General features: G+C 39.4%; 3 protein-coding genes across 6 annotated transcripts in view; 1 reads left to right on the top strand and 2 right to left on the bottom strand.

The window, feature by feature from the left end:
• Positions 1-980: 980 nt before the first annotated feature.
• LOC105689326 (acetyl-coenzyme A transporter 1) lies at positions 981-4,380 on the bottom strand. The gene is made up of 7 exons (XM_012406243.3): positions 3,756-4,380; positions 3,392-3,681; positions 2,967-3,312; positions 2,711-2,895; positions 2,530-2,647; positions 2,248-2,463; positions 981-2,163 (listed from the first exon to the last, which is right to left on the bottom strand). Exons 1-7 carry the CDS (start codon positions 3,957-3,959, stop codon positions 1,984-1,986), a joined length of 1,539 nt encoding a protein of 512 aa, XP_012261666.2. The 5' UTR covers positions 3,960-4,380; the 3' UTR covers positions 981-1,983.
• A 314-nt stretch (positions 4,381-4,694) lies between these two features.
• LOC110117187 (keratin, type I cytoskeletal 9-like) lies at positions 4,695-7,716 on the bottom strand. 3 transcript variants are annotated; one of them, XM_048651217.1, is made up of 7 exons: positions 7,086-7,716; positions 6,740-6,878; positions 6,380-6,532; positions 5,676-6,081; positions 5,407-5,580; positions 5,025-5,224; positions 4,695-4,928 (listed from the first exon to the last, which is right to left on the bottom strand). In XM_048651217.1, the coding sequence occupies exons 1-7, from the start codon at positions 7,522-7,524 to the stop codon at positions 4,808-4,810; spliced, it is 1,632 nt and encodes a 543-aa protein (XP_048507174.1). In that variant the 5' UTR covers positions 7,525-7,716; the 3' UTR covers positions 4,695-4,807. The 3 variants fall into 3 exon arrangements, with proteins under 3 accessions (XP_048507174.1, XP_048507173.1, XP_020709929.2); XM_048651216.1 differs by having other exon boundaries at positions 4,695-4,937; positions 7,086-7,686; XM_020854270.2 differs by having other exon boundaries at positions 4,695-4,937; positions 7,158-7,677.
• A 4,129-nt stretch (positions 7,717-11,845) lies between these two features.
• LOC105689429 (tip elongation aberrant protein 1-like) overlaps positions 11,846-13,571 on the top strand; it is a 29,903-nt gene continuing 28,177 nt past the window's right edge. For both annotated transcript variants that reach the window (XM_012406431.3, XM_012406430.3), the window contains exon 1: positions 11,846-12,870. The gene's annotated coding sequence lies outside the window, so the exon portion shown is untranslated. The remainder of the gene's footprint in view (positions 12,871-13,571) is intronic.

The following is a 13,571-nucleotide window of genomic DNA, read 5'->3' as shown; positions in this document are numbered from 1 at the left end:
CTAGTAACGCGTTAGCATTCTAATGCGGAAAGTTTATTTGATATAGTTAAGCTGTTATTATAAAACTCCTGTATCATTTCACTTCGGTGAGTTCACTTTTGTGTAGAAGCTGGTGATCTTCATCCAGAAATTATCAAACAACGAGTAAGAGAGGGAACATGGCTGAGTTTTATTACAAAATTTGCACATTCGAATGTTCCTGGTTACTGTTGGCCCCAACCCTTCTGGTTCCGAATAAATTTTTTCACACCCTCAGAAAAGTTTTGTGATGATTTCGGAGCATATCAAGCAAATATTTTCCAATCATTGCCCAATAGCTTTCAAAATGAAGTTTTTGAACATAAGCCAACACCAAATAAAGAGACAATTATCCAGCCCAATGTTCTCTGGAACTGTAGTCTTTTGACCTACTGCGAATACACAACTACTATCTTCGTATACATATACCTACTATTGGTGGAGGATTTGAGGACTCTGAAAGTGTTACCTCTCATGGAGCTGCCACATTCAATTTAGTAGTCAATGATGCCAGAGGTATGGAGTAGTATCAGAGTCTGGAAATTTCATGTAATCAGGAATCACCATTGCACAAAGTGGCTTTCAATTCGGATACAAAATAGTTTCCAAACTAGAGCTGACACTAGACAAAGCGATCTTCCAGGTCTTTGACCTGGAAATGTGGTCAAAGCAACGGATATTCAAACTACCGGCGATAACAATGAAGTTGTATAAAATGGCATCAACTCAGGAAACGTAGGTGAGTATTAGAGATGGACCGGACTAATAAAAATACTCACAATCAGATTGGAAATGCGATCACCAACTTTTTCTAGTTGTACCCGACTTACCAATCCAAATGAGAGAAAAAAAATAGTTTTCTTGAAATCCAGCATATCGACAAACGTCTACGTATCGTTTCTTCTTATTATTCATGAATAACATGTATAATTAATCGTCAATAAGAAATGCAATGCATAATGGTTGTTGTCGTCGTCGTCGTTGTTATTATTATTATTATTATTATTACATTTCATTTGAATACTCGATTAAAATACAACACTTTGTGAGCGATTTTTCAATCGTACAAAATCCGTAGCACACAATACACCCAATTTTACCGAATAGGCAACAATTGACGAATACATTTTCACATAAGAACTTGTTTCAAATGAATTCTGAAATTCAATAAATAATCATTCATACACCTACGTAGTCATTATTATTATTAAGTGTTTTGAATACCCTAGTGTCTCGTAAAAAGTAGATTGCACTTGCGATTGCACTAACAGGTGAAGGAATTATGATTCATTTTTTCGGTAGATTTAGACAGATGTCACCGACATCATACATGGTATCAAAAATATTTATAATTATATTTTACCATGTAGCATTCAGGGTTGAAGACTATTGCGGAATCTTGGTTGTTGGGGAAAATAGCTGGACGAATACAGAAACTAAAATCGCCAATTACCCATATTAAAAACCCGTTATTTTTTCATTACATTTGACATGTTTACTTGCTGGGAATCTTTTCAACTCGACAAGTTGAACAGTCTAACACACGGACCGAGTGGAGCTCGTCAGTAAATTAGCTAACTTTTCGTGTGAACCTAGTTAACTTATCCCAAGCAATAACAAATTAAATTTCATTCATATTTCTCTTAAAAACTGAAGAGCAGTTGTACAATAAATAAGTTTATATTCGATACAGTTGTTCCTAATTTAGAACACTTCACACAGTTTAAAATTTCTGAACGATACAGTACTACGGTAGAGATAATTTTTATTTGCAAGAACATCACAAAATATTCGATGTCTCTTACCTTGTTTTATGTTTTGTGCTAACAAAATGAATGATGAGGGATATGCATATTATGACTCGCAATTTTTCGGAAATTCAAATTAACGAGTTTTTCGAATTTTTTGATCGAATCACACATGAAATTGGAATTGAAAAATCTAGGCCTTAAATTCCATTTGACGTTAACTTTTAAGGTATGGTGTCACTACTTGCCATGCAGAGTTCGGTTTCACTTGCAAATAGTTGATCTTTCTCCTCGACCACCTCAACCATGCAATACCAATTATTAGGCATAGAAAACTTTCTATGTAGTAACCGTCCAACTGTGTATGGCACTCTCCATTATTAGAATTCAAGCACAGCTGAAATAAAATCAAAAACATCAGATAAAATCCAATTAAATCAGTGGCGACAATATCCTTGGTTTATTAAATGTTACGCCTGACCTCTCGTTCTAAGGAAGTGCTACAATCGTTGTTAGGATCCGTTGTACACTGCCTGAAAGTGAAGGCGTCAACAAGCCACAGAGCTGTTGTAGCTGGCCAATTTCCGCCGAGGTTGCATAGTGTGTTTAGCAGTGTCATATATGTCCCTCCCACGGCAGGGTCACTTATTCTTGCAAAAAATGCCATCACTGATACAAACATGCTGTACAGTGTAACCTAAAATTTAGAAATTTTTCATACGTGACGTTTCCGACAATAAGATCAGTGAATCAAAGTTGTTACCTGATGTATGGAGTAAACAATAATGAGGGTTATGTAGTAGTACAAAGGGACGTCTCCACCCAGTACTATGAATGGTGTAAGCCACACTAGAAAAGCTGCCACTACTCCGAAAGCCAGTCTGTAAAATAAGTTCAATAACAAAATATGATGCCATAATAATCTGTAATGCATTCAGATTTACCTGTAAGGGATGGCTTTTAAATATATATCTAGTGGCCTCGGTCCTACTGTGTATTTTGATATCGCTAGTGGTAGAACAATTTGCAACGGCACCATTGGAACTGCCATAAGAGCCATTTTTTCTTTGGGAATTCCTGCGTCAACCATTTTGAGACCAGTCACAGCATCACAAGCTGAGAAACCAATCTGGAATAATAACAGTACTATTACTGGTCTGATGAGTGCCTAGCTGTACTGAATATTTATGGGTTACTGACCTTGGCAGTTAATAAAATGATTGCCAATGTTTGAATGCTGGGCAACTTAACGATATCCCATAACAGTTTATAGGCATGTGTAACATCCATGTCTGGTTCACCTTTTTGGGGCACTTCTTTATCTTCGTGTTTGAAAATAGCAATTAATGTAGTTGTACCGATGAATACGCATCCCCAGAAATACAGAAATCCTGGTAATGTGACAAGTCCTTCCTCGGATTGAACAGACCTCAAATATCCATTACAAAATTCAGCAGATTCCAGGGCTATAAATAATACGTAACCCAGAAAGTAGCCTGCAGTTTGACCCACACTATTACAGGTCGATGCATGGCCTACGTTGCATCTTGAAAAAAAGGAGATTCTTAGTACTTTGTAGTGTGAATAAATTGATTGTCCTGCTAGCTAACTTAATGGTCAGCTACCTTTTGAGCATAGTAAGAGCCCAACCATCCACAGCAATATCCTGCGTGGCAGCAAGGAAGTTGAGAGAAAAAAACAGCCCAGTCAATAATTCAATGTTAGGAGCATTATGCTGATCGCCTAACCAGACGTCTATATTTGCGGACAAGAAAAGCATGAACAGCCCCATCAAATACTGTGTAGGGATCAGCCAAGTTTTTCTTCGGCCAAATCTTTGGGAGAACATCGAATCCACAATTGGGGCCCATAGGAGTTTCAGTGAAAATGGCCAATTCACAAAGCTAAATTCAGCCTGAGATGTTTAAAATGATAATAAGTTTGTAAAAGGAGAATAGATGTTGCTTACACATTTAATCATCGTATTACCTGTTGGCGATATGATGCTCCTCTGTTTTGGAGTATCATAGGAATAGCACTAGACAAACCAAGGGGAACACCTTGCATAAGGTAGAGAAAGAAAAGTATAGCTATATTCTTTTCATCTCCCCTAGTGTCACCATGTTCCTGTACACTGAATGGTTCTCCACTACCATCTTCGATGCTACTTTTTTTATCAGCTCGACGCTTCATGTCTTTCTTGTAGCGAACACAAAAATACTATAAACAAGTTTCAGTGTAACACAAAATTTTGACTAGATATTTCAGGTGTATTTCTAATTGAGGATAAACATAAATCAAATGAAGTGGACACTAAAAAACTTATTCAAAAAAATTCATTGGCTTTTAAATTATCATTCCACAAAGTAAATTTCGAAATTCTCAACAAGCCAATGCAACCATAAGCTACTAATTTAACCTCAACAACGTTCCTATTGTACTATTAGAGAACGACACGTATGACAGTCGTAATGGTATACGAGTAAAAATAGGGAATCTATTATCTAAGCAGCTTGATAGTCTAGTCGAAAATCATTGTCATTCCACCCGACACTTAACAGTTGAGTGATTCTCGTTCAAGTTGACAAGCCCGCCTCCCATTCTCACTGGGTGCTACCAAGTGCCACGTTGTGTATTTCAAGGTTACTTGCATTGGCTCATAGTGGCCAGCGATCGGGATCGAGATTGGAACACGTCAGCGTTGACTGAAGATTGGTACTTCAGTCAACGATGTCAGTCTGTCTTAAGACGACTTACCCACAATTCACATCTCTGCACGCGATAGGTCTGTGCCGGAAAAAGACAGAAGTCAAAAAGTAAGATGGCACCACCGGCATGTTCACGCGTTGACTGCACATAAATTCAAATCTGAAGTACTTCGCTAATTATTTTCTTTTGATTCTCTTGGATTACAGTGTATTGTTTTACAGATGTATTGGATGCTTTCATTTCTATGAGGACACTAGTTTATACTTAATAATAATTGATAAGCAATAATCATGTCATCATTCATCCGATAGCCGCTATGGTATAATCCTCGATCACTCCTTCGACAAAGCACATGGGAAGATTTTGCAGTTTCCATCCCGCGCTCCAATAGCAAGCGCGAGTTTAATTTCTTTCTTCAGATGTTCGTTCACGTAACTGTTGTTGAGAACATTGCTTTGTACCCTAAAATTAATTCAGGATCAGGTCTAACAAACACAACGATCAGTTTCATCTTCCCGAATCAGTTTCTGGATAAAATGCGAGTCATACAAATCCATAAAACGTTGCTCCAAGTTGTGATATATACTATTCTCCCCTCGATTCTCCCTGTCTCCGACGTCCTTGTAACGCGCCAAATCGGCGAAGTATTCACGTTGTATTTCGCATGCCAACTTAGCCACGCATTTTCGGGATGCCAAAAATTTACTGAGCACAAGGATGTCCTCCTTTTTTATGTCACTCCTAGGAATCTATCAGAAATAGAATATGTATGTTTCATATAATCTGTGCCCATTTCGAATGAACACCAACCATTATTCCGCAGTAGAAAGTTTACCTGAAATAGAAACCAAATTATCAGTCAGCGAAGAGTTGTAATTATATTTACACTAATTTGCTAACTTTTCATTCGAATAGAAGGTCAATGAAATACCTGTGATATGTAGCCCTTGAGTAACATCAAAGGATGTTCATTCCAGAAATCGTCAGCAGCAGATCGTTTTTTTCTCCCATGAGCAACTCCCAGAGGAAGAAGGACGGGATTCGTAGCGAGGGCAGCAGCAGCCCCGATAAGTGCAACTCCAGCGAGTGCCTTTAGTGCCAAAGCCTGTGGAAATGAAAATCCAATATTGATCGAATTGCTGTACAAAATAATTTCACCGCTATACGCATTTTCGGCACCTGCCGCTCCATGTCACACACCTTCTGAGTCTTAATGTGCGCTTCCGAAGGAAGACCCATGCCACCTCCGCCGTCACCAACACCATAGTCTCCACCCCCGCCGAAATGATCGTATGATCCAAAACCGCCAATTCCACTGCCTCCCCCGAAACTTCCTCCTCCGAATCCGCCGGTCCCGAAACCTCCTGAAATTCCACCTCCACCTCCTCCTCCTTCGTAGCCACCTGAACCACCAGCTCCGTAGCTTCCGGCACCTGCACCATAGCCGCTGCCGAAAGCTCCTGCACTACCACCATTTTGGCTACCAAATCCTCCATAGCTGTTAGATCCACCGGCACTGAAACTTGGTCGACCATAAAGCCCACTGGAACCTGCACCTGGACCGCTTGGAGGCCCTCCTCCGAAACTGGGACGAGTACCACCATACCTATGATAAGTTAGCTCTATTATTTACAGGAATCGATTGAGGGATCATTCATTTTGTAGAGTAACTTTATAAAAATCTTTAATCGTGAGATCCCAGGAAACCCCATGAATATTTGTGTCATCTTACATGCAATCTGGTGAAGTCCTTGATATCTTCGAAATCTCAAAAACTCTACATCAAATTCTTCAAAGTCTGATAAAGTTTTACCAAATCTCATAAAATTTTATCAACTCTCGTGGAATTTTCAAATCCTCGACACATTTATGTTTATTTTTCATCGTTACATTGGTCCGTTTACCTGTCCCCATCGCTGCCCCCGCCATACGATCCACCTCTGATTGGTCCATATCTCGAAGGATAAGATCCTCCTGACCCCCCACTTCCGTACAGATCTCCCTCAGGTCGCCCCAATCCACCCCCAGTCAAACCTTGAGAATAACTCGAGCCGTATCTTAAAAAAAAAAAACAAATTGACCATAATTATAAAATAATTAACGGCGGACCTTTATCGTATGAACTACAAAATATCCAAAATGGACTTTCGATTTTTAAATTCAACTAGAAATAAAAGAAAACAAAAACTAGTCATCCGATTTATCTTCGACAGAAATGAAAGTTCAACTCTATTCCCAAAATTGTAAATGTTTCAGTCCATTACCTATCAGCGCCTGGACGTCTAGATGGTCTATCTGGATATCGTCCCCCATCAGATGAATCGCCATAGCCATAAACGTTGGGTCTTCGATCTGATTGCGAATAGCCGGAAAGTCCGTACCTTGTTCCACAACAGCTTAAACCTGTGGATTTATGTAACCCATATATTTTTCGTACGATTGAAAAAATGGCGGGTGTTATTTTTTCATTCACCAGAATCCGATATTACGATACACGCAATATTTTCAATGTTTCAAAAACAATCTTGCCATACACTTTGGAAGCTATTTTATGGAAGTGTAGCTTCCTGGACATGGAAAAAACCGACAAAAAAAAAAAAAATAACTAACCACCAGTGAAGCCACCAGCATCAAAACTGTCGCGAGTATCGTAGATGATTCCGCGTTTTGAATAAAACTTATCTTTCAAGTCCAAACTGAGTGGTCCAAAAAAAGTCCTTGGTTTTTTTTCTTTATTTTTAAATGGTTGCGATTGTTTTCTTCCCTGCAGATGGTGATCTTCTTTCATACCCGTTGTACTAGATTCTCTGATATCATCTTCGAAATTTTCCACCATCGACGACAAGTTTCTTATCCGATCAGCGTCATTTATAGTCAGGCCAGAATTTTTATCCAATAATACCTCAACGTCGTCCTGATGCTGTGTTGTTGGCGATGATCTTAACGTCCTTAATTGATCGCCATTTGATTTTGTTAAAACCGAACGAACGCTCCGGACGGCGATTAAAATCCCGACGATATACCGGAAATAATGCCCGATTAGAAGCATCGTGTCTTTTGTATTATTTATGTTTATGTTTATTTTTTATTTGATATTCTTCTGCCAGATAGACCAAACAAAAAACACTTGAGGATTTCCGTCCCCCCTGATCGTACAGAGGATTAAAAAGTAACTCCTTAGGTTGCAGAGAATTTCACTTCTTATATACCAGCACACGAAATCTCTCGGGCGGGAGAATATATCTCGGCTGATATTTTTTCATGCCCTTCAGGGGCGAAATGGAGAAAAAAAAATTTGTAGTAATAATATCCATAGTAAGATCCTCACCTATAGCAGTATTCGTGTGTGAAATTTTTACCGCCACTAAATATTTTTAAGTATTTTCATACTATTGGCGTATCTGAATGCCACAAAAAAAAATTAGGTCATTCGCCATCTATTTGTGCAGACCAAAAATAACGATAAGAACTACGTGTTTTTACGAGCTCTCAATAGCGCTGTGATGAAGATGCTCATTGGCGATTAATTTTTTTTTAATGAAATTCATCATCGATTTTCTTCGTTTTTTCCGTGTGTTAATGAGACTGAGATAGAAAATTCTTCATTCATTCTCCCATAATTCATCCGTCCCTGATGTGATCACAGGGTATGACGATATGATGAGTCTCAAGCTTTAGGTGAAAACAAAAGTGTGACGAAGAAACCAACCATGCGCTCATTGTCATGCGTCTTACCTTTATGAACCTCTAATTAGACTTTGTGAAGTCAACTTCTTTCTGCAATCTGTATACGCGGTAGCGGAGGCGGGCGGTGAAAAAATTTTTGCAATTCCAACAATAACGTACAACACATTCGTATAATTACGGGCATAGTATGTATGCTATAGGCCTACACACATAAACGTCCGTAAGTTCAACGAAAATCTGGCTGTATTTCGACATATACTTAAATTTTTATCAAGCAAGTAGAATCAAATTTAATTTTTTAAACGCATTGCAAACTCATCCTGTAGGAAAAGTATTTTTGCCAGCCAGCTCTAACAATAAGAGACACAACGACGCTTATATCAGTTCTTCCATGTGACTAACCCGTTTTTAAATACCTACATATGTTGACATTAGTTGATCCATGGGAATTTTTTCTTATCTCAAGTACGGCCTAAAAGCAAAAAGTGACATAAGAACCACAATGGATAAAAAATACACATGAAAATGATCGAAAATTACGTCATGGCGCGTCCATACGGTTGACGGACGTTTCCGTTGAAAATTATTACTCAGATTCGCTTTTTAATTCAATTAATAACGCTAATATAGACGTACGTATACCATGTATGAACGGTATAACGTAGGGGTATCCGGGATTATCGTACAGAGAGAGAATTAATGGAGCGTTTTTGTTTTAAAAATATTCTATCCAAGCGGTACGTAAACTTGTTTCCCATACTCATCTGCGAATGTACTTTTGTATATGTTTTGCTATTCACCCTTTGTCTCCTACGAGGCTTCTATGACGAAGGTCTCACGGAGGTCGAGTCGATCCGTCTTTGAGATTAATTTTAGTCTTGACGCCACAGATATCTGCCTTCAAAGCTCAAAGAAGATTATATTGAACAACCTTTAGGCGCTGCCTGCACTGCTGCACGACTTGTTATGTACGCTACCTATAGGTATACCCATGTGTAGAATTGTCCCTCGGGAAAACTCTCTCATCGGCTTTTATTTCTCACCTTCCTCTTTTGCTGCAGTGAATAACCTACTATTTTTTTTATTTTTACTTTTTTTTTCTCAGTCTTCCTTTTTTACACATTTATTCCCCAAACGGCGGTTCCCCCCCTCCTTCTCCTCTTCCTTGTCGCAGAACTCGCTTCTCCTATTTTTTTTCTGGTCACCAGCTATAGTCCCTAGGGATCGAAGTTTTAGCCTCTCCAGCTGGGACGCGCGTGCGACGTTAAAATAATGTGATCTTGCAGCTGAGAATGACATGAAGTGTTTGAAAAAACATCTAGCTGAAAACGAACTCAAAATCAGCCGCGAATTACCACAACGTCCCGGTTTAAACATTTTTTTAAAGAGAGAAAAATAAATAGAATAAAATAGAAAAATCACGCATTTGTGGAACAAGTTAGTACAACGAAGATAATTGGTTGTAATTACACACCTATTCGCGGTGTAACATCACGTGCAAATAGTTTTGAAAGACAATTTGGCTGACCCGAACCGTTGAATTACGTCCTGCTCGTTTGATGTGATGAATGCGGGTCTGAGATCGTGGTAAAATCTTCACGCTATAACGTTTATTACGAAATGATAATAGCTTGTAGAAAATTTTAGGATTAGTCGTTATCCGGCGCACACTATACGTATACATCATCTAGCGACCTTCATCCTCAGAAACATTTTCGAAGCTTAAGCCTCGAACTAATAATATAGTTGCATAACTTTAACAAAGTATGAAGGCACGTACAGATCAATTTTTTTTCAACGAATCTCTAAAACCACGCATTTGGACCTTGGAGATTTTTTTTTTTTTTCATATTTTGAAAGTAGTACTGATACCTTTGAGAATAGGTATGCACCTTATCTACCCTCAAAGCAGATATTGCATTGGACTTTCATTTTTCGTCCACATGATCTCAGCGAGAGGATCGCTAATAACTGAATCGTTGTGATTATTGATTAATTGATGACGGTGATCATTCGCAAATCGATCGCTTCGATCGTGAAATGTCACCGGAAAGCATGGAAGCTGTAGAGTTTGTGTTTCCCGATGCGTACTGTTCCTGTGCAGTATCCCGTAGGAACATTGGGAATCGGAAGCACGGGATTGCCGAGCAGATACGGAGATAGAGATGACAGGATAGAGAGTAATCAATACGCATTCTTGCGCGGTCGCTCCGTGTCTCCCTGGCAACGGACGCCCGGCATCGCGACGCATGCGTCGTGATCTCGTTGCTACCGCCGAACCACCGGCGACGAGGGGTAAACGCGTAACAAAAATGAGTAGTCGATGCTGGACGCAGATCAGCCACGACTTTCCAGTAGAAACGGTCTGCAATGGTCCGCCGCCGAGCTTCGCGCAACCATGTTCTCAACGATATTGTGAAGAAAAATTAGAGAACAAAAGAAGAAAATTCAGAGATCTAAAAAACCATGAACAGGTTTTAAGAAATGATGGAAATGATTGAGGCTTCAGACAGACAAACGAAATGCGCAATTGAGGATGGTCCATTCCTTGTTCCTTGATCTTACCATCAGATGCCTTGATATTTATTATGCTCAAGGGTCACGCGCGTCTTAGGGCACAATGAAAATTTTTTTTGCATTGTGCGCTCGCTTCTCAGAAATTTCAACTCCCTTCGACGTTGTATGAAATTACCTGTGCACACGTTCAGATGAGATGAAATTTCTTTGTGCTTTGCGCATCATTGCTCGCTGGGTTTCTTCGAGGTCAACCCTTGTCCTTTGTTCTTTTAAGATCGTGTACTCGCCCCTACGCGCAAGGAAGAAGTCGAGATTGATAAAATCATTTGCATTGTGCGTTCAACCACGTAGCAAATATGTATTCTTTGTTCGTTCATCGATTGTTTGGGAAATCGCTAATTTATTATGTTTAGCACAATGCGCACAAGGCTCGTTTCCTAATTTCAAAAATCCGTTGGCGCGTAATGATGAGTAATAATAATTGGCAAAGAATTATGGTTTGACGTAAACCCTGAGTATATGCCCAGTACAGTGCAGTTCAGGGAATAGCACACCATGTGTCTTTGTTCTTCCTTTTCATTACTGACAATGAATCTTTATATCGGTTGCCCCGAATAAAGCGGTATTCACTTTGACAAAAGGCATTTCAATTTTCCCCGAGATATAGACTCCATTTCGGCTAATCACTTCGCCGCAGGGTAAGATTTCGTCTTATAACGCGACACTTGGAATCTCGGTCCAATTAAGAAGCCGGACGTATACCTAATTGAAACGTCCCCATAAATACCAAGAGAATCGTCATAAAACGAACGATTTCGGAGCCAAGCGAGCAAAACGACAACGGGTCAATTCTTTTCCCGATAATCGAATTGCCGTGAAAATTCCACCCTTACGATAAAGATAAAGAATCAAACACGCGCACAAAAAAGTACCATGTACTTCGTACTCGGCGATTGGTCGTACGTGTTTTCGGTCAGATAATTCCCTTGTGCTTTTCAGGTGTAAAAGTCCAACGACAGAATTGTGCAGAGTAAATGACCGTCGAAAGTTTTATGGGGTGGTTTGAAGAAGCGCGTGCGCGACGTCGGGACGCCCGACGAGCGAGCGTTCGACGTCGACGACGTTCTAGGGGTCGACCCGGCCGTGCAGTAGAAAACCGACGGACGGTAGAGCGTCGTGTTCGGTATGTCTTCGGTTCGACGCTCCCAGATGAAAATATAAAATAATTGAAACGACAGACCGTCGTATAATCTGAAAAAAATCAGTACAATCGAAAAAAAACGTAAAAAATAGACGTCCGCCGGTACCTGACGGTGTTTCATGATTACAAAGATCGAGAGCTGAAACCTTGCGACAAGTGAGAAAGATCAGTAGTTAAGTTCGTGTTCAAATTGTACACATAAATGTAAACGCGAGCTGCCCTTCAAATTCCGTCGTTTTCGCGACCCCTACATGATCGGAACGGAGAAGATAATTTCTGAAGGGCAAAAATCCGCAACAAATAAAATGAAACATCGGTCGAAAAATGACTTCGTTTCCGATCCATCGCTTCCTTCATATTCGGATGCAGTTTAAAATTTGAGATTCTAATGACGATGCGACGTAATCGTGAAATTAATTTTCGTCAAGTTCATTCCGTAGATGCTCACGATGCCAAGTGAAGATTGTTCGTCAATCCCGCATGTAAACATCATCCGTATAAAGGTGTGAAGGGTACGCATAGTGTGTTTACATGACGACCTGTGGACCTACACTATTACGAATACTGTAGTAAATGATAATCATCGATAATTAAGTGATTGTCTTCAGAATGGAATATCGAAATAATCAAAAATTCGAATCCAATTTCCGTTTGAGAGGATGTTGAATGAGAAGGAAAAGACGAAAGAATAGTAAACATAAAAAATTACAGTAATAATAATCAATATTAATTGAACGCGACGATCGTAATTAAAGTCCAAACAAAAAAAAAAAAAAAGAGAGAGCGGCGAGCCAAAGAAGAGGAAACGGTATAATTAATTGGGAAAACGGTATGGAGTTGGATAAATTAAATAGAACCCTAAATTAAACTTGATGTGCAAAGCTTGCATGCATGCGTGGGTCATTTCACGGCATGGTTGCAGGAGTTGCAACTACTACACTTATACACAGAGCGTAATAAGATCACCACGGAGTTCACCGAGCTGAGGAGGTAAGCCTGTTAACCATGCGTTGTACTCATATCTACAGCCTGATGCGATATAAAATAGTACCATATAACGAGATGTGGAACCACGCATCCGTGCGATATTTATTTATTTTCGTGATAAGTTTCATTTAAAATTGGATATCCCGGGGATTCCCCTGAAAAGTTATCGCTTACTGGACGGAGGAGGGATTCGTTAGGAAACGAATTCATTCTCCCACGGTGAATAGAACTCATAATATTCAGTGTCCAAATTGCTTTAAGATCAAAAATTTCCTGAAAGTTCGTTGGTTTTGCGTGAAAAGGGTTCCAATGAAAATCTGGAATATGTTTAAAGGAGAAGGTCGCCTCAGAGTTGCTGAATCAATAAAACTATGATCAACTTCTTATGTCATAACTGCAAACACATCAACATCACTCGACGCGTAGATGCATCTATAAGTACATTTGCATCGTTGTTATGTAGGTAGAAGATTTAAGAATATCGAACGCCCTAAAAACACGGTTTCCTTAGGACAGTAGCCAGGACCATTATCTTGCATTCTCCTATTCGAAATGAGGTCTCCGATTGAAAATGTTTTTTGGTACCTCGTAAATAAATTCGATACAATTGTATACTCTCGTTATGCACATTTCTCTGGATAAAAAATCAGGCAACTAAAATACATCGGGCAAAAAATGCACGTTATACTTGTAGGTACCTATTA

Source organism: Athalia rosae, chromosome 2, assembly GCF_917208135.1.
Source record: "Athalia rosae chromosome 2, iyAthRosa1.1, whole genome shotgun sequence".
Lineage (NCBI taxonomy): Eukaryota > Metazoa > Arthropoda > Insecta > Hymenoptera > Athaliidae > Athalia > Athalia rosae.
The sequence above is the reverse complement of the archived record's forward strand: the minus strand, read 5'-3'. Positions and strand labels throughout refer to the sequence as shown.

Bases quoted from the DNA above. Each gene is read 5' to 3' on its own strand.
- LOC105689326 (XM_012406243.3), bottom strand. From the start codon at position 3,959: ATGAAGCGTCGAGCTGATAAAAAAAGTAGCATCGAAGATGGTAGTGGA. The intron at 3,313-3,391 runs GTAGCTGACCAT...CTTTTTTTCAAG, and splicing joins GCTCTTACTATGCTCAAAAG to ATGCAACGTAGGCCATGCAT. The intron at 2,896-2,966 runs GTCAGTAACCCA...TTATTATTCCAG, and splicing joins TCATTTTATTAACTGCCAAG to ATTGGTTTCTCAGCTTGTGA.
- LOC110117187 (XM_048651216.1), bottom strand. From the start codon at position 7,524: ATGCTTCTAATCGGGCATTATTTCCGGTATATCGTCGGGATTTTAATC. The intron at 6,082-6,379 runs GTAAACGGACCA...AACTTATCATAG, and splicing joins GGGGGCAGCGATGGGGACAG to GTATGGTGGTACTCGTCCCA. The intron at 5,581-5,675 runs GTGTGTGACATG...TCATTTCCACAG, and splicing joins CGCACATTAAGACTCAGAAG to GCTTTGGCACTAAAGGCACT.